The 23,450-nt window shown below is 30.1% G+C and overlaps 2 protein-coding genes and 1 pseudogene across 2 annotated transcripts; all 3 read left to right on the plus strand.

The window, feature by feature from the left end:
- The first annotated feature begins 7,756 nt into the window (after positions 1 to 7,756).
- Positions 7,757 to 10,219, plus strand: LOC133298469 (photosystem I assembly factor PSA3, chloroplastic). The gene is made up of 3 exons (XM_061497759.1): positions 7,757 to 8,047; positions 8,407 to 8,571; positions 9,876 to 10,219. Exons 1-3 carry the CDS (start codon positions 7,826 to 7,828, stop codon positions 10,194 to 10,196), a joined length of 708 nt encoding a protein of 235 aa, XP_061353743.1. The 5' UTR covers positions 7,757 to 7,825; the 3' UTR covers positions 10,197 to 10,219.
- Positions 10,220 to 12,452: 2,233 nt separating this feature from the next.
- On the plus strand, positions 12,453 to 14,381 carry LOC133298470 (receptor-like cytoplasmic kinase 176; annotated as a pseudogene).
- Positions 14,382 to 18,654: 4,273 nt separating this feature from the next.
- On the plus strand, positions 18,655 to 20,585 carry LOC133298471 (receptor-like cytoplasmic kinase 176). Its single transcript, XM_061497760.1, has 6 exons — positions 18,655 to 18,712; positions 18,863 to 19,227; positions 19,315 to 19,450; positions 19,599 to 19,741; positions 19,841 to 19,964; positions 20,086 to 20,585. Exons 1-6 carry the CDS (start codon positions 18,655 to 18,657, stop codon positions 20,583 to 20,585), a joined length of 1,326 nt encoding a protein of 441 aa, XP_061353744.1.
- The last annotated feature ends 2,865 nt before the right edge of the window (positions 20,586 to 23,450 follow it).

Consider the following 23,450-nt stretch of genomic DNA (forward strand, 5'->3'; position numbering starts at 1 on the left):
CATCCTTTTACTCTCACAAAGAGGTGGGACCCACATCTTTATTTTTTTTTGTCAACTCTCTCTCCTCCTTTATCTATCTCTTTCTCTCTCTTAAAATGACACAACTTTACATCCTTCAAAATTATACACAATTTTCCCTTAAATTATTGTCTTTAAATCGGAATAATGCTTCTTTTGTCCGTTCTTACTTCTTAGACACCACTTTTTGTTTACACAATTTTCATTAAAATTTTACACGCTGATATTCTAATGATGTAACCTTACTTAAGTGTTAAGAATGAGTTTACCAGGTAAGGAACATTATTCCTAAAACCATGTGTTTTATGATTGTAGTGCAGGATGTCAGAAAAAAAAAATCATACGAAATGAATCAACAACATAAATAATTATATTTTTGTATCGGTTTCAGAATTAAATTTTTCTTTTTAATTGGTTTAACCAATGTTATTAAATCTGACTCACACATCGAAATGATTAGGGTAATGGATCATTTGGTTTGTAAAATTTTAAAAATATATATAATAATAATAATAATAATTATTATATATAATTATAATTATAATAATAAAATATAAAATATCTTAGATATTTATAAAAGTAATGATTAGATTCTTTAGATTTTTATAAACGTAATGATTAAGATTCTTTAGATTTTTATAAAAGTAATGATTAGATTCCATAGATATTTATAAACGTAATGATTAAGATTTCTTAGATATTTATAAAGATAATGATTAGATTCCTTAGATTTTTATAAAAAGTAATGATTACATTCCCTTTTGAAAATCTATATAAACCCCCCCCCCCTAAAAAAATTAAGCGTAAGAAGAAGAAGAGATAGAAGGAAAAAAGAGAGAGAGGAAGAGAAAAAAAATAAAAATAAAAGAAAAGAAAAGGTAATATTGAGAGTAAGTAACTCATTTTCTCCTTCACTTTTAAAGTAAATTTTTAAATATTTTAGAAAGCTATATTGGTTTTGTTTTTACCTGTCATGTTGAAAGCTGGTATTTTATGTTGGGCAAGTGACTTATTTACGGGAGGATGCAGGAGAACACCTAGAGGGGGTGAATAGGTGTTTTCAAATTTTTCAAAAACTTTTTCTTAGTAGATCCTTAAATCTGTAAAGTCTAGACAAAGTTGAACTATTAAGCTCAATCACTACACCAATTCAACAAGATTAACAGTTGTCAATTTATTTTGTAAGTTTAGTCCAGATAACAGTCACACAGCTATAACAATTTTACTAATTTTACCTTAGGTCCCTATATGCCCAAAATGATTTCTATATGCTGTATATCAATAGAAATGTACATGACCTTTTATTTTACAGAGCAAACGCAGCAATAACCTTTCTTACTTAAAACATATAATGATTAATTTTCAAATACCAGAAATCAGTTTAAGTGCTACAAAAATTATATCAAAACCAATAAGGTGTTATAACACTCTAAAAATATAACAGAAAATTGCTACAGCAAAAACAATAACATACCAGAAGCTGTGTTACTTTTTGCCTCAAATAGAATATTCAGAAATTAAATCAGAGAGACAAGAGACACACAATATATCTTAGTTCACACCCACTAAACCTAAGTAGGGTGCTACGTCCAGACTGAAGTAGCTGCAAATATTTTATTTATCACAGATGTACCTGTTTTACAAACACGCATCACACAAGCAATCAAACAAAATATCAAAAATCATCCTAGTGCCTACACTGCTCCAAGCTATGAGAATCCTCTCAAGCCGAACCTACGGAGTTCACCAACTCCTCTCACACAAGACCTCCACTCTGCCTAGTGGATTCTTGAGGCTCCAAACCTTGAGACACACTCTCAAGCCAAGCACAAGGTCGCCAACCCACACGGTTGCACCCACACACCTAGGACAGATTTACAGCAGGCAACTACTCTACTTTAACAAACAATATAGAATTTTTCAGAACTGTGACAAATGAAATAACCCAAAAATACAGTTTCTTATCACACCAAATATATCAAGGTAATATCAAACTAAGCTACACAATTTTATGTCATGTGCAAAAAATTAAATCAATGACATATGTATCAAAATCTCTAAAATTTATGCACCAAGGAGCTTGTATATTACACAATTAATTTTCTAATCAATGGACATCAAGAAATCTGATGTAAACAAAAAATATCACATCATAACCAGAAAAAATAGATTTGAAATTTATCTCAAAATTTCACATAAATTCAGAATGAAACCAGAACCCTATATTCTAACACAGAACCACAAGAAAATCTGAATTAAACACATTATGCCTTAATGAAACCAGAAATTCAGATTTAAAATGTTTAACCAAAATTCTTCAAGATTTCAGAATATAGGGTTCAAATAGAAGTATTAACCAAGAATATGAGTTGATTTGAGTTTATCACAATGAAGCCCTAAATTCTTTGTCAAAGAAATTCAGATTTTTTTTCAAGAAAATATGCAGCCACCACAAAGAAAGTTGAGGAAGGATTCACGATCTTGGCACACACAAAACATCCCAGAGTATTTTCTTTCTTCATCAAGGAGATTCACTTAAGAAAACTCGGTCTTATTTGTAAGAAGAAAAGTGACAAGCAAATCTTGAAAACACGTAGTAGAAAGCAAACGCTCTTTTGTGATAATGCGTTTTTGCTTTACATTACTTTTATATTATTTAAGAAAGTGACCCACGTGACCTATACATGCTGGTAACTTTTCTTTTTAAATTTGAAAGACTACTTTTTATTATATTTATATTCAATAAAATTTTTGTTCCAATATTTTTTATGAACGTAAAGTGAATAGCGATAAACAAGAAAAACAATCCCTGTATGTGGATATAATATCAACTTTAAAAGGTCAAATGTTGATTGCTTTCTATTTGTAAAAAAAATATTCGAGAATTTTATTATTTATTAAAACTGATTTCTTTTAATTTCTATTTCTAAAATGAAATGCATATAATGCAATGGAGCTTACGAAGATATGATATGATATAATATTGTATGTAACAAAATTCTAAAAATACCTAACCACTTGTATCTTCAAGCTCCATCTTTAATTTGAGACTTTTTGTAAACCCTTAGTCATCATCATAATATATATTCCATAATGCACAGGAGATTTTCAATATCCCCCTTTTTTATGATGGCAATTTAAACTCAAATTGAGAAGAGTAAGGGTTAGTAGCATAAGATATCAAAATCATGTAATCACATACTCCCCCTAAACATATGCATACTAAGAATTATTATGCTAATTAAAAATAAGGCATACATATGTTCTCAAAACTTCTCAAAAAAAACTCCCACTTACAATATGCATAAGCTTATAAGCTCAATTTGATGATATTCATATTTTCTCCCTCTTTGACATCATCAAAATCAATTATAGCATATAACAAGGATCAATGTTAGATAAGGCATATAACAAGCATATCATATATCCAAAAATTACCTATGTCTTGTTCCAAGTTTTGATTCTTTGTAACTCTTGGGCTTATCTAAGAGGTCCTTCAATTTGCTAGCATCTTTAATGTGATCTTCATCTTTTCATTCATTTTCAATTTCTCTCAAACACCTACAACATAATCCTCCACACTTGCCTTTCTAGGCATATTAGCAAGATCAAACATTTATCATATAAAACATGTAATCTAATTTACACAACAATTTTATATTTCATCAAAAATTGCCAATTGACATTTTATAAAGGAAGTGTTGCAAATGAGCTTGCTGTCCTATTTGGACAGAATTGAATATAAGAGTAAAACAAAAAAATTTCAAGTATATACGCATGAAGTGCATGAAGTAAGCTTTCTATCCACATATAGAACATGTATAACATAAGATGTGTTAAAAACAGTCTATGCATGTCATATTAACCACTAAATAGCAGCTAGACATCATATGCAAAATGATTTATAAAAAAAAAAAAAAAAAACAGTCCATGGCACATGAGGCATACATGCTCACTAAGTTTTCTTAGGAACATATATCATGTTCTTAACCTTGGGGCTAAAGAACATGCTAGATGTGTTAGGTTGAGGTCCATAAGATGTTGAAGCAATGTTGCTCACATTTATAGTCCTCTTAGGAACCCACTTAAGATTAGTTCCTTTTAGGGCATATTTTTTAATATTGCATTGATATACAAGATGATCACTCATGCAACATATATGTACATTTCTTAAATGGTAGTTTAGACATGGACCTAGGGGGATAATGGCTTGCCTTTCTTGGTTGAGCAAAGGGAGGTTTTTGAAAACCAAGTCCATGTTTAGTAGTCTCAACTCTTTGTCTACCAAGGAGGATGTTACATGGTTACTGGTCAGACCAGTGGGGTAACTGGTCGAACTGGTTGACCCGGATACATACATACATACATATATATATATATATATATATATATATATATATATATAATATAAATATGAACATATAAATTTAATTATATTCTCCATATCTAAAATGAGTTAAACAAAGTTCACTAAATAAGCACAAAAATTACTCAATCACACTTTTACAAGTTCATTTAAATTGCAATTTAGAATCCTCATAAGTATACCTCCAAATGACATTCAAAAGGCTAGATGTTGTGAACTCATATTTTTAAAATTCATCTACATTGAAATGATATATGTCACATTCTCTTAATTTATTGTTCCGCAAATTTCTTTAGTATTGGAAGTTGAAATTTGAGGTCATTATAAAAGAGTATACTACTAGCAAATAAAATTATAAATTTTTTTAAAATGAGTTCTATATTTTTTCTGATAAGATGAAATTATTTTGGAACCGATTCGATACTTGACTCGAACCGATCCGATGATCAATTCGTCGAATTCCGAGTCAACCGGACCGATTTCATACCAGTGGGCTTAACAATCAAATCTTCACAGAAGTGCATCATTTTACCAATTTGATTGGGTTTCGATATAGAAAACTAAATCAAATCATATCCTAAGAATGTGGAAAATCATATGAACTGGAATAAATCATATTACATTGCATAATGAATCATCTTTTTTTAATTTGTTTAAGAACTAAATCATTTTCCTAAAATGGTTGGTTTAAACAATCAAACAAAGTTATTGAATATACATATTGAATCGTTTCAAATTGTAAGATATATAAGCATAATAAAAATAATTTAAAAGTATATAATATAATTAATATCATATAATTCAAATTTCAAAAAGGATCTAATTAGCAAAATACATAAATTACTTAAGTGCAAATCAGTTATTCTTCTACTCATCAATCATTAAGACTAATATTATCACTACTCAATAACATAACTAATCTATCATCCTCTTCATCAGTGTAGTTATTAGACTTATCTCTCATTTCTTGTTCAACAATCTAATGTCCTTTTCCGTTATCTGCTAGATTGATTTTTGAATTTAAATCATATATCAAATCTTTTTTTTATTCATAATAATTTTTTTAATTTTTTTAATTTAAATCACAGATCTAATCTTTATTTTTGTATATTAAAAATTAAATTTTTTGATATTTTATTTTGAATTTTTTTTACAAATCACCAATTTTTTTATATTATTAATCTTTATAATACTTCCGATACAACTCTCTTTCCGATGCCCTTTCTCAATACATATCTCTAGGTTTATGAATTGTATCGTATGTACGATACATGATAAATATGCAACCAAGTTATTTTATAGATTTGGTTTGATATAGAAAATGAAACCAAAACCATGCTTCCCTCAAATTGTAGAGTTGATCGGCTAAATTATCCCTTTTATTTTTTTTTTATTAATCATTATACTTTTTAAATTATATATTAATCTGCTTTTATTTTATCAAAGTTGACCGTCATTTACTCGTTTAAATGTAAATTAAAGGACACTAAATTAGTTAAAATGACCAAATTGGCATTAAATTAACATTGAATTGAAAATTAATATTAAATTGAAAATTTTTGTTAAATTTATTAATTTAAATGATATTTAAAATCTAAAATAATTCTTGTCTGATGTAATCTTTTGAATCATTAAAAATTCGAAAACATAAATAAGAAAAGATAAATTAATAATCAATAATAATAATATAACTATGAACAATGATAATATGGTTATAGGCAATGTTGTTAAAATCGAGATTTTAAGTAAAATCAGAAGAGAGTTAAAAAATCGTAAAACATAAAATCGTAATGTAAAAAAATCGTAAAAAATCATAAAAACGTAAAAGTGTTTGGAATATTGGTAAAATCGTTTTGATGATAAAAAATCATGAAAACGTAAAATCGTAGTGATAAATCGAGATTTTAACAACTATGGTTATAGGTGATATTTCTAAATTCCTATAAATTAAAAATATTAAATTTATGTAATAATAATAATAATAATAATAATTCTTAGGACTATTCGAATAAATGAAGGTCGTTAATGGGTAAGTCATTTTCTCGAATAAATATTGGACAATGAATCGAGTCATGTCGGGTATAAAATTTAACTTTAAAATAGGGCCCATTTGTTCAATTAGCCCAAATTGTAGTGATGTATTTTACATCATAAAAAAAATCAACTAAGAAGTGCTTAAAATTTCACATGATGTTATTAAAATTTTGTATTTATATCTATTCATGAATGTTCACAAATTTTAATAAAACTTTATCTATTTGATACTTTGGGTCAGTGAAGTTAAAACTTGATCGGACTAGTCAATTTGACCAATTGAATCAAGAACCGGATGGTTAACGATTTCAATTAAACTAATGAATCAATTTTTTAAACGATTCAATATGAAATTAGTGAAATATTTAAAGATTGCAATCGTTGGGTATCAAACACGAGACTTCGTCGTGAATACAAGCAGTGTTAGATCTGAACATAATAATGTGAAAGTGTTACAATGTTACATATCTCTTTTCCCATGCATGCAATTATTAATTATACCTCCAATAAAATTGAAAGAAAAATATCAAAGCTGAAAGTATTAAGCTACAAGAGTATTAGGCAATCTGTCCAAAAGAAATATAATTTGAAAAATTTAACCAAAATATATATAGGAGAACAACTGTTGTAATATCTCGTGTCAGATAATAGTGATGTGCACAAAATTTGAGCCTTCCTGATTTGTTTGACCTTCGTGGAATTATTGTTGAGAAAGTGTGAAAGTGGTTGGAGTGATTGCTAAAAAAGTCAATGAAATGATTTGACATTATCTGTAGAATCAATGAACCACATAATTGACACTAACAAGAGTTACAAGTATTGTAATATCATGTTCTTAAACAATATAATATACATAGATAAATCAAATTGAAAAGATGAAAGTTTATCACCTAAAGCAAAAATGGTGCAGAATCTGCCTTGATTTTTTATGATCAAGTAAACTTTCCCTTCTACTCTTAAAATGCTTAGGAATGAATATATTTAATTAATTAATGGTGTTATATCATATTTTTTTATCAACAACTGCATGGTTATGAATATAGTAGTTAAAATTTTAATTTAAATCTGCGCTTTTACAATTTTACAATTTTTTTAATCAAAACGACTTAATCAAAATTCTAAATATTTTTATGTTTTTATGATTTCTTACAATTTTTTTTACAATTTTTTTTATCTTTCTTTTGATTTTAAGTAAAATTCTTATTTTAACTGCCATAGTCATGAATCATATTTACTAAAAACTTTAGGTAAAGATGAATTTATTGTTTTATATTAGAAATTAATTCTACGAACACATGCAGAGAATGAAACCCCATATCCAACCAAAACATAAAACGAGAGGCCAAGAAACAAGCTCAACTAGATTAACCTCCAAAACTCTCTCTCACTTCTCACTACCCACCAACAATGGTGGTTTTAAAGTCCATTTCACCATTATCATCTCTTCAAACCAATCTCACTACCCATTTCTTCAACCTTTCCTCGTCCTCCAAACTCACCTCATCATCATCTTCTTCTTCTCTTCTCTTTCTTGGCCACCATGTTCACCCCACAAGACGACCCTTTACCACTTCCAAAGTTGCAAGCTTCACTGTCAGAGCTTACATGGAGAATCAAAACTCTCTTTCCGTGCTCAAAATTCTATCTTTGTAACCTTAAATTTGATGAAGGTTGATAATGAATTATTTAACTTCCACCCCATAATCAAAATTTGATCTTGGGTTTTATAGTTAAACTTTATGAAGTTGATGTCATGCTCAAAATTCAATCTTTATAAACTTAAAATTGAATAATCAAAATGTGAATGTGAATATTGGGTTTTGTAGTTAAAACTTGTTGAGGCTGATTTCATGCTCAAAATTCAATCTTACTACCTTAAATTGTTTATTATCATTTTTTTTTTGTATTAGTTGGTTTTGATTTTCATGTGCTAAAATGGAATGGATGATGAAGGTGTATCTGACTTGGTGTTAATCTGTTGTGGGTAGGCAGGGGATCCTCTCTATGTTCTGCTATGCTGTTGGCTAGCAGCTCTTGGTGCAGGACTTCTCAAAACTGAGGAGATTTTGAAAGGGGTGGCTAGGCTCCGGATCTCGAATGACATTGAATTTGAGGAGCAGACTTTCATGGCCTTGATGAATGAGGCAAGAGAGGTTAGTCTCCATCTCCCTATGTATCACTTTGATTAATTTTAGTGTTTCAATCATTCAAAGCCATTCAGTTTTAATATTATGTTGCATTTCAAGTGGAACTTATTAGTTTGCAATTTGCCTTAGTTGACTTAGTCATTCTGAATATGTAATCTAAAGTCTAAACTCTAAACAATAAACACTAGTGCTCAAGCACTTGTTGACTTCAAACATGAGTCTTGGGACATTCTTGTCTAGGCATAGTCAGACACGAGTGGTAAAAAAAAAAAAAGCATACCTTTCTTGAGCCTGTAGCAATTTCATTGTGTATTATGTATCATCACCATTGTATTATGTGTAACATGGGGTCTTCCCAATAAAAGATTTAGGTTGCAGCACTGCTGGAACATCAGCTAGTTATTTCTTTTCATTCATTTTGTTTTGTTAGAAGTGCTATATCTTATCAACTGTACAGAGTGAGAAGAGGAAAAGTGTTCTGGATTGGCCAGATAGCCTTGCTCAGCCAGCCCATATGGTCGCTCAGCTAGGCCATCATATTGCTTAGCACGTAGAGTACATGACTCCCTTGTATATGTGTCCCCTCACACCTCCCCCGCACACATGACCTTTTAAACATCAAGGATCACGCAGCCTCACACCTGGTGGGATAGGGTTGGAAACGGTTATGGCATCACACTTTGCGCACTTGGAGGGAATATCCAACACGCTATATAAAGGGACTTTCGCTCCCTCATTTCCCCATCTTCTCCGTTTGCTTGTTTATTGTTGTTAATTTGTTGAAATCTCTCTCAAGCCATAACCTTAGCCTAGTTACACCTCCCTCTTTCACCCTTAGCTAGCCTAAGGCCAATATGGTGACTCTTCAGAGTTTTGGTTCATACCATTGTCTCTCTTGTGTCTGTCATATCAACATACTTCACCTTATATGCAGGGGCGGAGCCAGGGAAAAGACGCAGCCAATGCCAAAAGACCCAACTAGTGCTAATGTTGTATTATTTTTAAAAACCTAACCAATACCAAGGTTACACCATAACTTTTAAAGAAAATATGTAGCATTTTTAAAAGTCAATTGGTGTCAAGGCACTAGCTAGCTACTAAGTAGCTCCGCCATTGCTTATAGGAAACAAACCCATACCTCCATACTCTGATCAGTTCAAAAAGAAATTCCAAGATATTGACAGATGTTCTTGCTCTTTGTGTCACTAATGCTCCACCTGGATGCTTGATGCTTTGATTTTACTGAAGCTAAAAGTTTTATCTATCTGCCACTACCCTAACAACTCAAAAAATTATATTCCAAACTGTAGAGACGGGCAAAGATAAATGCTGCACCTCCTGCAATTCCAATGGAGACTCGAGTTGAGAAGGCTCTTGATGCTTTTTATGTGTGTTGCTTTGGAAAAGACCCTATAGAGGAAGAAGATGAGAGATTGTTGAGTTCAATGCTTAGTGCTGTTTTTCCATCAGTTAAGCCACAAGAGATCAAGCGCCTTGTGAAAGACAAGGCAGAGAAAGTAGCAGAAGGAGTTAACGATGATTATGTTACAGAGGCTAAGCCCCTATCAAAAGAAGCTGTGGAAATGCAAATGAATGACCTTAAGTTCCTTAGACAAAATAGTGAGACTTAACTATTGTGAAGCCTATGATTTTTAACACACAATGCATTGAATGAAATTACATTTTTTATTTCCAAAATCAACTAAAGAAGTTCAAACTCTACAATGTCAGTACATTTATTAATTATTAGGGTGCCTTCCTGATTTTTATGTGATCAACCAATGATCTTGACATTTGACAATGGAAAATTAAAAAGCCTAATACATTTTGCTTCACCCAAATTGGTTTGCTAGTTGGCCCTCCTTGACAATGTATTGTTATTCCAAAGCATCTTTACTGATTTTATTTTTAGTTTTTCATTTTAGTTCTAATTCTTTGAGGTATTAGAATGTGGTTAAATATAATTCTAACCACAATCCAGTCCTTCTTGGTCATCAGTGAAAATGTACTGACAAAGATCTCTGATTGGTCTTTTTCATTGTAGTTCTAAAACCACTGTTTGTTGAAAATGTAGAGAAGGAAAAGGGTTTAGGGAATATAAAAAAGGGTGTTAGTAAAAAATCAAATTTTAAATTTTAAAAAATCAGAACCAAAAGTTTGAATTCCATTTATTTTCTTTTTTTCAGATTTGAATTTAAATTGTAGGGTTGGATGTTTTTAGTATTTAAAATTGCATTTTTTATGGAAAAAAACAGAAATTTGTTGAATTCCACTTAATCAAGGTTAATAAAAATTCAAATTTTAAACTGCAAAAATAAATCAAATGTTATAATCAAATTTATTATTTTTATACATTCAAACAGTAGATTGGGTTCTTTCGAGTATTTAGAATATATTTTTATTTTTCAAAAGTTGTAAATTCTAGAATTACACTTAATCAAGGTTAAAAAAAATCCAAACTTTAATCTTTAAAAATAAGTACGAAATTTGTAGGTTGGGATTTTGTTGATTAGTACGAAATATTTTTTTTGGAAAACAAAAGTAAATTTTTGAATACCACTGAAAATGTTTGTTGAAGATGTAGAGAAGGAAAAGGGTTTAGGGAATATCAAAAAGGGTGTTAGTAAAAAATCAAATTTTAAATTTTAAAAAATCAGAACCGAAAGTCTGAATTCCATTTATTCTCTTTTTTTCAGATTTCAATTTAAATTGTAGGGTTGGATGTTTTTAGTATTTAAAATTGCATTTTTTATGGAAAAAAACATAAATTTGCTAAATTCCACTTAATCAAGGTTAATAAAAATTTAAATTTTAAACTGCAAAAATAAGGATCAAATGTTCTAATCAAATTTATTATTTTTATACATTCAAACCGTAGATTGGGTTCTTTCGAGTATTTAGAAAATATTTTTATTTTTCAAAAGTTGTAAATTCTAGAATTACACTGAATCAAGGTTAAAAAAAAATCCAAACTTTAAATTTTAAAAATAAGAAAGAAATTTGTAGGTTGGGATTTTGTTGATTAGTACGAAATCTTTTTTTTTTGGAAAACAAAAGTAAATTTTTGAATACCACTGAAAATGTTTGTTGAAAATGTAGAGAAGGAAAAGGGTTTAGGGAATATCAATAAGGGTGTTAGTAAAAAATCAAATTTTAAATTTTAAAAAATCAGAACCGAAAGTTTGAATTCCATTTATTTTCTTTTTTTTTTAGATTTGAATTTAAATTGTAGGGTTGGATGTTTTTAGTATTTAAAAATGCATTTTTTATGGAAAAAAACAAACATTTGTTGAATTCCACTTAATCAAGGTTAATAAAAATTCAAATTTTAAACTGAAAAAATAAGGAACAAATATTTTAATCAAATTTATTATTTTTATACATTTAAGCCGTAGGATGGGTTATTTCGAGTAATTAGAAAATATTTTTAATTTTTCCATTGATTTATTTTCCAAAACCAAATGGATGATTAAAACCGAATGGATGATTACAAGGGATTGGATCGGATAATTTTAATTTCCAAAACCACCGATACAATCGAGACTATACAAAAGATATTATTTGTATAATAATCATAAAACTGATTACAAGGGATTGGATCGGATAATTTTAATTTCCAAAATCACCGATACAATCCAGACTATACAAAAGATATTATTTGTATAATAATCATAAAAACTGAATGGATGATTACAAGGGATTGGATGGGATAATTTTTATTTTCATAATCACCGATCCAATCCAGACTGCGAACCCCTCTATAAATTAAAAAAAAAAGAGGCTACAAACATTATAGACTCCGTGACCGAATTTCGTGGTTAGACACCTTTTTGTTTTTTTGCTTGCATTTGAAAGCCGTAAGTAACCTTTTAAATCGATTAATAAAGATGGGTGGTTGCTTTAGCAATAGGAGGATTAAGGGTGTGAGCCCTTCTTCCATTACAGGTCGGTCGGTCACCTTCTTCTTTTCTTTTTGACTTTTGCATCTTCATTTTATTTTATTTTATTTTTTGTTTGTTTTCTGTCGTCAATATGTGAATGAGCGAGCTAATTAACCTTTTTGACTTGCATGTTCTTGGCATGGCATTGATGTAGGGTTCACTTCTAGTTCTAGAAGTGTACGTGTAAACGTAAGCAGGAGGAGTGGCCATGACATCAGCTCCTCAAATAATAGCAGCAGTAATTCATCATCAGCCTCCATATCTGTCACTACTACTTCTAGAAGTGACGATGAGATCTTGCAGCAATCTTCCAATTTGAAAAGCTTCAGCTACAGTGAACTAAGAGCAGCCACAAGAAATTTCCGCCGAGATAGTGTCTTAGGGCAGGGTGGATTTGGTTCTGTTTTTAAGGGCTGGATTGATGAGCATTCACTTGCTCCTACCAAACCAGGAATCGGCATGATTGTTGCTGTAAAGAGGCTTAACCAAGAGGGCTTCCAGGGTCACAAAGAATGGTTGGTTAGTATCAATTCAATATTATTATTCTAATCTTCAGTTTCCTCTCCTCTCCTCTCTGATGCATATTATTATTATTCTAATCTTCAGGCTGAAATCAACTATCTTGGGCATCTGCAGCATCCTAATCTTGTCAAGTTAATAGGATACTGCTTCGAGGATCAGCATCGGCTTCTGGTTTATGAATTTATGCCTAAGGGCAGCATGGACAATCATCTCTTCAGAAGTTACTACCTTACCTTCTATTTTAGTCGTCGACTAATTCTTTTTGTTCCCATTAAAAGATTTTTTTTTATTTATTTATTATTATTTAAAGTTCAATTGTAAGTTCTAATCTAATACTAATATGTTGCCTGAAATCATCATTAATGCAGGAGGTTCTTATTATCAGTCATTCTCTTGGAGTTTACGATTGGAAATAGCCCTTGAGGCTGCAAGGTGTCTCGCTTTTCTCCATAGTACAGAACCTAAAGTCATATACCGTGACTAAAACTTCAAATATCCTACTTGATGCTGTATGTACATAATTCCAACTTTAGCATGTCCTGTTATGGTTGAATATGATGCATTTATTACTTGATTACTAAAATGCTTCATCACATGGTGCTTTGCAGAACTATAAGCCCAAACTCTCTGATTTTGGTTTGGCCAGAGATGGGCCAACTGGTGATAAAACCCATGTCTCTACTAGGGTCATCGGAACCCGTGGATATGTGGCACCGGAGTATCTTGCAACAGGTATGGTATTATCTCTGGTGTATTGTATTCCTAATTAGTTTTTAGTTTTACATATTAATATGCAAACAAGGAAGTGATGCCTGTTATATTTTCATAACTGGATTTTTTTTTGTTCTGCTAGGTCATCTCACTGCAAAGAGTGATGTATATAGTTTCGGAGTAGTTCTTCTCGAAATAATATCAGGAAGACGAGCTATAGACAATAACAAACCACCTGGAGAACATAACCTAGTTGAATGGGCCAAACCTTACCTATCCAACAAACGCCGAGTTTTTCGAGTAATGGATCCGCGTCTTGAGGGACAATATTCCCATACTCGAGCTCAAGCAGCAGCCACACTTGCTTTGCAATGTCTTGCTGCAGTACCTAAAAGCAGGCCAAATATGGATGAAGTGGTAAGAGCATTAGAGCTGCTTCAGGAACCAAAGGACATGCAGAAAAAAAATTGTCTTCAGAAAGAGCATCGCGAACGCAGTTCTGCACTCGGCCATCCCAACGGCCGCCCTACTGCTGACAAAGGTAGTGCAGATGCTCCCAGAAAGGCTTCTGCTTATCCTAGGCCTGAGTTTTGTGATGTGGCCAGTTGTTGTAGGAAGAACGTAAAAAGTTCAGAGATATAGGTTTGGCTTGAGCCATAAATATGTTAGCTGTGTATAGTTTCTGTTATTTATATCTTGGTATTTTTAGCTAAACTAGCGAGTCTATTTTTAGCTAATAGCCTTTCTATTGGCCACTTCTGATTCTTTGAATTTTTTTTAGCGAGTCTATCACAATTATCTATGGTGATAAGCATCTAGGGAAGTTGAATAAGGTGTCTGTTTCCACCCTCAAAAAGCAATTAAAACAGCTGAGTCATTCCATTTCAAAATTTAAAATTCAGATGAGCAATTCCAATGTAAAAAGCAATTGAATCAGCTGACCAATTCCAATGAGTTGCCTGTAAGGCTGTCAACATTAAATAAGTTGCCTCTCACCATTCAAAATTCAAAAATCAAATTTAAAATTTCAAGTTAAATTTCAAATTCAAATTTGGAAATTAAAAGAGCAGTCAGATATACATTAATGAGCTATCTGCCACCAACATTTACAACAAATCTTGACCATTGATTTAAATCAAAAAATCTTGTCCATCGAATTCATCTTGAAAAATTGATTTTGTTTTATATTTATTTTATTAACTGATTTACCAAAGAAGGAAAGGTTTTTCAAATTATGTAATGTGAACACAAAGCTGAAAGTGAAGGAGAAAGCGACACATCAGCAAACTTGCCAAAGTTTGAATTCCATTTATTTTCTTTTTTTTAGATTTAAATGTAAATTGTAGGTTTGGATTTTTTTAGTAGTTATAATTACGATTTTTATGGAAAAAAAACATAAATTTGTTGAATTCCACTTAATCAAGGTTAATAAAAATTCAAATTTTAAACTGCAAAAATAAGGATCAAATGTTCTAATCAAATTTATTATTTTTATACATTCAAACCGTAGATTGGGTTCTTTCGAGTATTTAGAAAATATTTTTATTTTTCAAAAGTTGTAAATTTATAATTACACTGAATCAAGGTTAAAAAAAATCCAAACTTTAAATTTTAAAAATAAGTAAGAAATTTGTAGGTTGCGATTTTGTTGATTAGTACGAAATATTTTTTTTTTTGGAAAACAAAAGTAAATTTTTAAATACCACTGAAAATGTTTGTTGAAAATGTAGAGAAGGAAAAAGGTTTAGGGAATATCAATAAGGGTGTTGGTAAAAAATTAAATTTTAAATTTTAAAAAATCAGAACCGAAAGTTTGAATTCCATTTATTTTCTTTTTTTTAGATTTGAATTTAAATTGTAGGGTTGGATGTTTTTAGTAGTTATAATTGCAATTTTTATGGAAAAAAACATAAATTTGTTGAATTCCACTTAATCAAGGTTAATAAAAATTCAAATTTTAAACTGCAAAAATAAGGATCAAATGTTCTAATCAAATTTATTATTTTTATACATTCAAACCGTAGAGTGGGTTCTTTCGAGTATTTAGAAAATATTTTTATTTTTCAAAAGTTGTAAATTTTAGAATTACACTGAATCAAGGTTAAAAAAAATCCGAACTTTAAATTTTAAAAATAAGTACGAAATTTGTTATTTTTTTTGGAAAACAAAAGAATTTTTTTGAATACCACTGAATCAGGATAATAAAAATCCATATTTCGATGCCATAGATTTAAATGAGTTGCCTGTCACCATTCATAATTAAAAAAAATCAAATTTAAAATTTCAAGTTAAAATTCAAATTCAAATTTTGAAATTAAAAGAGCTGTCAGATATACATTAATGAGTTGTCTGCCACCAATATTTATAACAAATCTTGACCATTGATTTAAATCAAAAAAGGTTGTCCATCGAATTAATCTTGAAAAATTGATATTGTTTTATATTTATTTTGTTTTATTCACTGATTTACCAAAGAAGGAAAGGTTTTTATAATTCTATAGTGTGAACACAAAGCTGAAAGTGAAGGAGAAAGCGACAACTCAGCAAACTTGCCCAAGAATGGAATTCCTTTAAATTAGCTGACCCAAAACTTTCGAAAACTTTTCCCACCATCCATATTTTAAATTCAAAATTTGAAACCATTTCAAAATTCAAATTTATTGATCAGATGAACAATTTCAATGTAAAAAGCAATTAAAATAGCTGAGTCAATCCATTTCAAAATTTAAAATTTAGATGAGCAATTCCAATTTAAATAGCATTTAAATCAGCTGACCAATTCCAATGAGTTGCCTGTAAGGCTGTCATCATTAAATAAGTTGCCTTTCACCATTCAGAATTCAAAAATCAAATTTAAAATTTCAAGTTAAATTTCAAATTCAAATTTGGAAATTAAAAGACCAGTCAGATATACATTAATGAGTTGTCTGCCACCAACATTTATAACAAATCTTGACCATTGATTTAAATCAAAAAATCTTGTCCATCGAATTAATCTTGAAAAATTGATTTTGTTTTATATTTATTTTATTTTATTCACTGATTTACCAAAGAAGGAAAGGTTTTTATAATTCTGTAGTGTGAACACAAAGCTGAAAGTGAAGGAGAAAGCGACACATCAGCAAACTTGCCAAAGAATGGAATTCCTTTAAATTAGATGACCCAAAACTTTCCAAATCTTTTCCCACCATCCATATTTTAAATTCAAAATTCAAATTTATTGATCAGATGAACAATTTCAATGTAAAAAGCAATTAAAACAGCTGAGTCATTCCATTTCAAAATTTAAAATTCAGATGAGCAATTCCAATGTAAAAAGCAATTGAATCAGCTGACCAATTCCAATGAGTTGCCTGTAAGGCTGTCAACATTAAATAAGTTGCCTCTCACCATTCAGAATTCAAAAATCAAATTTAAAATTTCAAGTTAAATTTCAAATTCAAATTTGGAAATTAAAAGAGCAATCATATATACATTAATGAGCTATCTGCCACCAACATTTACAACAAATCTTGACCATTGATTTAAATCAAAAAATCTTGTCCATCGAATTCATCTTGAAAAATTGATTTTGTTTTATATTTATTTTATTAACTGATTTATCAAAGAAGGAAAGGTTTTTCAAATTCTGTAATGTGAACACAAAGCTGAAAGTGAAGGAGAAAGCGACACGTCAGCAAACTTGACAAAGTTTGAATTCCATTTATTTTCATTTTTTCAGATTTGAATTTAAATTGTAGGTTTGGATGTTTTTAATAGTTATAATTGCTGTTTTTATGAAAAAAAAAAACAAAAATTTGCTGAATTCCACTTAATCAAGGTTATTAAAAATTCAAATTTTAAACTGCAAAAATAAGGATAAAATGTTCTAATCAAATTTATTATTTTTATACATTCAAACCGTAGATTGGTTTCTTTCGAGTATTTAGAAAATATTTTTATTTTTCAAAAGTTGTAAATTTTAGAATTACGCTGAATCAAGGTTAAAAAAAAATCCAAACTTTAAATTTTAAAAATAAGAAAGAAATTTGTAGGTTGGGATTTTGTTGATTAGTACGAAATCTTTTTTTTTTGGAAAACAAAAGTAAATTTTTGAATACCACTGAAAATGTTTGTTGAAAATGTAGAGAAGGAAAAGGGTTTAGGGAATATCAATAAGGGTGTTAGTAAAAAATCAAATTTTAAATTTTAAAAAATCAGAACCGAAAGTTTGAATTCCATTTATTTTCTTTTTTTTTTAGATTTGAATTTAAATTGTAGGGTTGGATGTTTTTAGTATTTAAAAATGCATTTTTTATGGAAAAAAACAAACATTTGTTGAATTCCACTTAATCAAGGTTAATAAAAATTCAAATTTTAAACTGAAAAAATAAGGAACAAATATTTTAATCAAATTTATTATTTTTATACATTTAAGCCGTAGGATGGGTTATTTCGAGTAATTAGAAAATATTTTTAATTTTTCCATTGATTTATTTTCCAAAACCAAATGGATGATTAAAACCGAATGGATGATTACAAGGGATTGGATCGGATAATTTTAATTTCCAAAACCACCGATACAATCGAGACTATACAAAAGATATTATTTGTATAATAATCATAAAACTGATTACAAGGGATTGGATCGGATAATTTTAATTTCCAAAATCACCGATACAATCCAGACTATACAAAAGATATTATTTGTATAATAATCATAAAAACTGAATGGATGATTACAAGGGATTGGATGGGATAATTTTTATTTTCATAATCACCGATCCAATCCAGACTGCGAACCCCTCTATAAATTAAAAAAAAAAGAGGCTACAAACATTATAGACTCCGTGACCGAATTTCGTGGTTAGACACCTTTTTGTTTTTTTGCTTGCATTTGAAAGCCGTAAGTAACCTTTTAAATCGATTAATAAAGATGGGTGGTTGCTTTAGCAATAGGAGGATTAAGGGTGTGAGCCCTTCTTCCATTACAGGTCGGTCGGTCACCTTCTTCTTTTCTTTTTGACTTTTGCATCTTCATTTTATTTTATTTTATTTTTTGTTTGTTTTCTGTCGTCAATATGTGAATGAGCGAGCTAATTAACCTTTTTGACTTGCATGTTCTTGGCATGGCATTGATGTAGGGTTCACTTCTAGTTCTAGAAGTGTACGTGTAAACGTAAGCAGGAGGAGTGGCCATGACATCAGCTCCTCAAATAATAGCAGCAGTAATTCATCATCAGCCTCCATATCTGTCACTACTACTTCTAGAAGTGACGATGAGATCTTGCAGCAATCTTCCAATTTGAAAAGCTTCAGCTACAGTGAACTAAGAGCAGCCACAAGAAATTTCCGCCGAGATAGTGTCTTAGGGCAGGGTGGATTTGGTTCTGTTTTTAAGGGCTGGATTGATGAGCATTCACTTGCTCCTACCAAACCAGGAATCGGCATGATTGTTGCTGTAAAGAGGCTTAACCAAGAGGGCTTCCAGGGTCACAAAGAATGGTTGGTTAGTATCAATTCAATATTATTATTCTAATCTTCAGTTTCCTCTCCTCTCCTCTCTGATGCATATTATTATTATTCTAATCTTCAGGCTGAAATCAACTATCTTGGGCATCTGCAGCATCCTAATCTTGTCAAGTTAATAGGATACTGCTTCGAGGATCAGCATCGGCTTCTGGTTTATGAATTTATGCCTAAGGGCAGCATGGACAATCATCTCTTCAGAAGTTACTACCTTACCTTCTATTTTAGTCGTCGACTAATTCTTTTTGTTCCCATTAAAAGATTTTTTTTTATTTATTTATTATTATTTAAAGTTCAATTGTAAGTTCTAATCTAATACTAATATGTTGCCTGAAATCATCATTAATGCAGGAGGTTCTTATTATCAGTCATTCTCTTGGAGTTTACGATTGGAAATAGCCCTTGAGGCTGCAAGGTGTCTCGCTTTTCTCCATAGTACAGAACCTAAAGTCATATACCGTGACTTTAAAACTTCAAATATCCTACTTGATGCTGTATGTACATAATTCCAACTTTAGCATGTCCTGTTATGGTTGAATATGATGCATTTATTACTTGATTACTAAAATGCTTCATCACATGGTGCTTTGCAGAACTATAAGCCCAAACTCTCTGATTTTGGGTTGGCCAGAGATGGGCCAACTGGTGATAAAACCCATGTCTCTACTAGGGTCATCGGAACCCGTGGATATGTGGCACCGGAGTATCTTGCAACAGGTATGGTATTATCTCTGGTGTATTGTATTCCTAATTAGTTTTTAGTTTTACATATTAATATGCAAACAAGGAAGTGATGCCTGTTATATTTTCATAACTGGATTTTTTTTTGTTCTGCTAGGTCATCTCACTGCAAAGAGTGATGTATATAGTTTCGGAGTAGTTCTTCTCGAAATAATATCAGGAAGACGAGCTATAGACAATAACAAACCACCTGGAGAACATAACCTAGTTGAATGGGCCAAACCTTACCTATCCAACAAACGCCGAGTTTTTCGAGTAATGGATCCGCGTCTTGAGGGACAATATTCCCATACTCGAGCTCAAGCAGCAGCCACACTTGCTTTGCAATGTCTTGCTGCAGTACCTAAAAGCAGGCCAAATATGGATGAAGTGGTAAGAGCATTAGAGCTGCTTCAGGAACCAAAGGACATGCAGAAAAAAAATTGTCTTCAGAAAGAGCATCGCGAACGCAGTTCTGCACTCGGCCATCCCAACGGCCGCCCTACTGCTGACAAAGGTAGTGCAGATGCTCCCAGAAAGGCTTCTGCTTATCCTAGGCCTGAGTTTTGTGATGTGGCCAGTTGTTGTAGGAAGAACGTAAAAAGTTCAGAGATATAGGTTTGGCTTGAGCCATAAATATGTTAGCTGTGTATAGTTTCTGTTATTTATATCTTGGTATTTTTAGCTAAACTAGCGAGTCTATTTTTAGCTAATAGCCTTTCTATTGGCCACTTCTGATTCTTTGAATTTTTTTTAGCGAGTCTATCACAATTATCTATGGTGATAAGCATCTAGGGAAGTTGAATAAGGTGTCTGTTTCCACCCTCAAAAAGCAATTAAAACAGCTGAGTCATTCCATTTCAAAATTTAAAATTCAGATGAGCAATTCCAATGTAAAAAGCAATTGAATCAGCTGACCAATTCCAATGAGTTGCCTGTAAGGCTGTCAACATTAAATAAGTTGCCTCTCACCATTCAAAATTCAAAAATCAAATTTAAAATTTCAAGTTAAATTTCAAATTCAAATTTGGAAATTAAAAGAGCAGTCAGATATACATTAATGAGCTATCTGCCACCAACATTTACAACAAATCTTGACCATTGATTTAAATCAAAAAATCTTGTCCATCGAATTCATCTTGAAAAATTGATTTTGTTTTATATTTATTTTATTAACTGATTTACCAAAGAAGGAAAGGTTTTTCAAATTATGTAATGTGAACACAAAGCTGAAAGTGAAGGAGAAAGCGACACATCAGCAAACTTGCCAAAGTTTGAATTCCATTTATTTTCTTTTTTTTAGATTTAAATGTAAATTGTAGGTTTGGATTTTTTTAGTAGTTATAATTACGATTTTTATGGAAAAAAAACATAAATTTGTTGAATTCCACTTAATCAAGGTTAATAAAAATTCAAATTTTAAACTGCAAAAATAAGGATCAAATGTTCTAATCAAATTTATTATTTTTATACATTCAAACCGTAGATTGGGTTCTTTCGAGTATTTAGAAAATATTTTTATTTTTCAAAAGTTGTAAATTTATAATTACACTGAATCAAGGTTAAAAAAAATCCAAACTTTAAATTTTAAAAATAAGTAAGAAATTTGTAGGTTGCGATTTTGTTGATTAGTACGAAATATTTTTTTTTTTGGAAAACAAAAGTAAATTTTTAAATACCACTGAAAATGTTTGTTGAAAATGTAGAGAAGGAAAAAGGTTTAGGGAATATCAATAAGGGTGTTGGTAAAAAATTAAATTTTAAATTTTAAAAAATCAGAACCGAAAGTTTGAATTCCATTTATTTTCTTTTTTTTAGATTTGAATTTAAATTGTAGGGTTGGATGTTTTTAGTAGTTATAATTGCAATTTTTATGGAAAAAAACATAAATTTGTTGAATTCCACTTAATCAAGGTTAATAAAAATTCAAATTTTAAACTGCAAAAATAAGGATCAAATGTTCTAATCAAATTTATTATTTTTATACATTCAAACCGTAGAGTGGGTTCTTTCGAGTATTTAGAAAATATTTTTATTTTTCAAAAGTTGTAAATTTTAGAATTACACTGAATCAAGGTTAAAAAAAATCCGAACTTTAAATTTTAAAAATAAGTACGAAATTTGTTATTTTTTTTGGAAAACAAAAGAATTTTTTTGAATACCACTGAATCAGGATAATAAAAATCCATATTTCGATGCCATAGATTTAAATGAGTTGCCTGTCACCATTCATAATTAAAAAATCAAATTTAAAATTTCAAGTTAAAATTCAAATTCAAATTTTGAAATTAAAAGAGCTGTCAGATATACATTAATGAGTTGTCTGCCACCAATATTTATAACAAATCTTGACCATTGATTTAAATCAAAAAAGGTTGTCCATCGAATTAATCTTGAAAAATTGATATTGTTTTATATTTATTTTGTTTTATTCACTGATTTACCAAAGAAGGAAAGGTTTTTATAATTCTATAGTGTGAACACAAAGCTGAAAGTGAAGGAGAAAGCGACAACTCAGCAAACTTGCCCAAGAATGGAATTCCTTTAAATTAGCTGACCCAAAACTTTCGAAAACTTTTCCCACCATCCATATTTTAAATTCAAAATTTGGAATTAATCTTGAAAAATTGATTTTGTTTTATATTTATTTTATTTTATTCACTGATTTACCAAAGAAGGAAAGGTTTTTATAATTCTGTAGTGTGAACACAAAGCTGAAAGTGAAGGAGAAAGCGACACATCAGCAAACTTGCCAAAGAATGGAATTCCTTTAAATTAGATGACCCAAAACTTTCCAAATCTTTTCCCACCATCCATATTTTAAATTCAAAATTCAAATTTATTGATCAGATGAACAATTTCAATGTAAAAAGCAATTAAAACAGCTGAGTCATTCCATTTCAAAATTTAAAATTCAGATGAGCAATTCCAATGTAAAAAGCAATTGAATCAGCTGACCAATTCCAATGAGTTGCCTGTAAGGCTGTCAACATTAAATAAGTTGCCTCTCACCATTCAGAATTCAAAAATCAAATTTAAAATTTCAAGTTAAATTTCAAATTCAAATTTGGAAATTAAAAGAGCAATCATATATACATTAATGAGCTATCTGCCACCAACATTTACAACAAATCTTGACCATTGATTTAAATCAAAAAATCTTGTCCATCGAATTCATCTTGAAAAATTGATTTTGTTTTATATTTATTTTATTAACTGATTTATCAAAGAAGGAAAGGTTTTTCAAATTCTGTAATGTGAACACAAAGCTGAAAGTGAAGGAGAAAGCGACACATCAGCAAACTTGCCAAAGTTTGAATTCCATTTATTTTCTTTTTTTTTAGATTTGAATGTAAATTGTAGGTTTGGATTTTTTTAGTAGTTATAATTGATGTTTTTATGAAAAAAAAAAACAAAAATTTGCTGACTTGCACTTAATCAAGGTTATTAAAAATTCAAATTTTAAACTGCAAAAATAAGGAT

Source organism: Gastrolobium bilobum, unplaced genomic scaffold (assembly GCF_033153095.1).
Source record: "Gastrolobium bilobum isolate Gb01-03AN ecotype WA unplaced genomic scaffold, APGP_CSIRO_Gbil_v1 utg18492, whole genome shotgun sequence".
Classification (NCBI taxonomy): domain Eukaryota; kingdom Viridiplantae; phylum Streptophyta; class Magnoliopsida; order Fabales; family Fabaceae; genus Gastrolobium; species Gastrolobium bilobum.

What these genes read in the sequence shown, in the direction of transcription:
- LOC133298469 (XM_061497759.1), top strand. Translation starts at nt 7,826, where the DNA reads ATGGTGGTTTTAAAGTCCATTTCACCATTATCATCTCTTCAAACCAAT. An exon ending in AGAATCAAAACTCTCTTTCC is followed by an intron (nt 8,048 to 8,406) that starts GTGCTCAAAATT and finishes TGTTGTGGGTAG; the next exon opens with GCAGGGGATCCTCTCTATGT. An exon ending in TGATGAATGAGGCAAGAGAG is followed by an intron (nt 8,572 to 9,875) that starts GTTAGTCTCCAT and finishes TCCAAACTGTAG; the next exon opens with AGACGGGCAAAGATAAATGC.
- LOC133298471 (XM_061497760.1), top strand. Translation starts at nt 18,655, where the DNA reads ATGGGTGGTTGCTTTAGCAATAGGAGGATTAAGGGTGTGAGCCCTTCT. An exon ending in AGGGTCACAAAGAATGGTTG is followed by an intron (nt 19,228 to 19,314) that starts GTTAGTATCAAT and finishes TCTAATCTTCAG; the next exon opens with GCTGAAATCAACTATCTTGG. An exon ending in ACCGGAGTATCTTGCAACAG is followed by an intron (nt 19,965 to 20,085) that starts GTATGGTATTAT and finishes TTGTTCTGCTAG; the next exon opens with GTCATCTCACTGCAAAGAGT.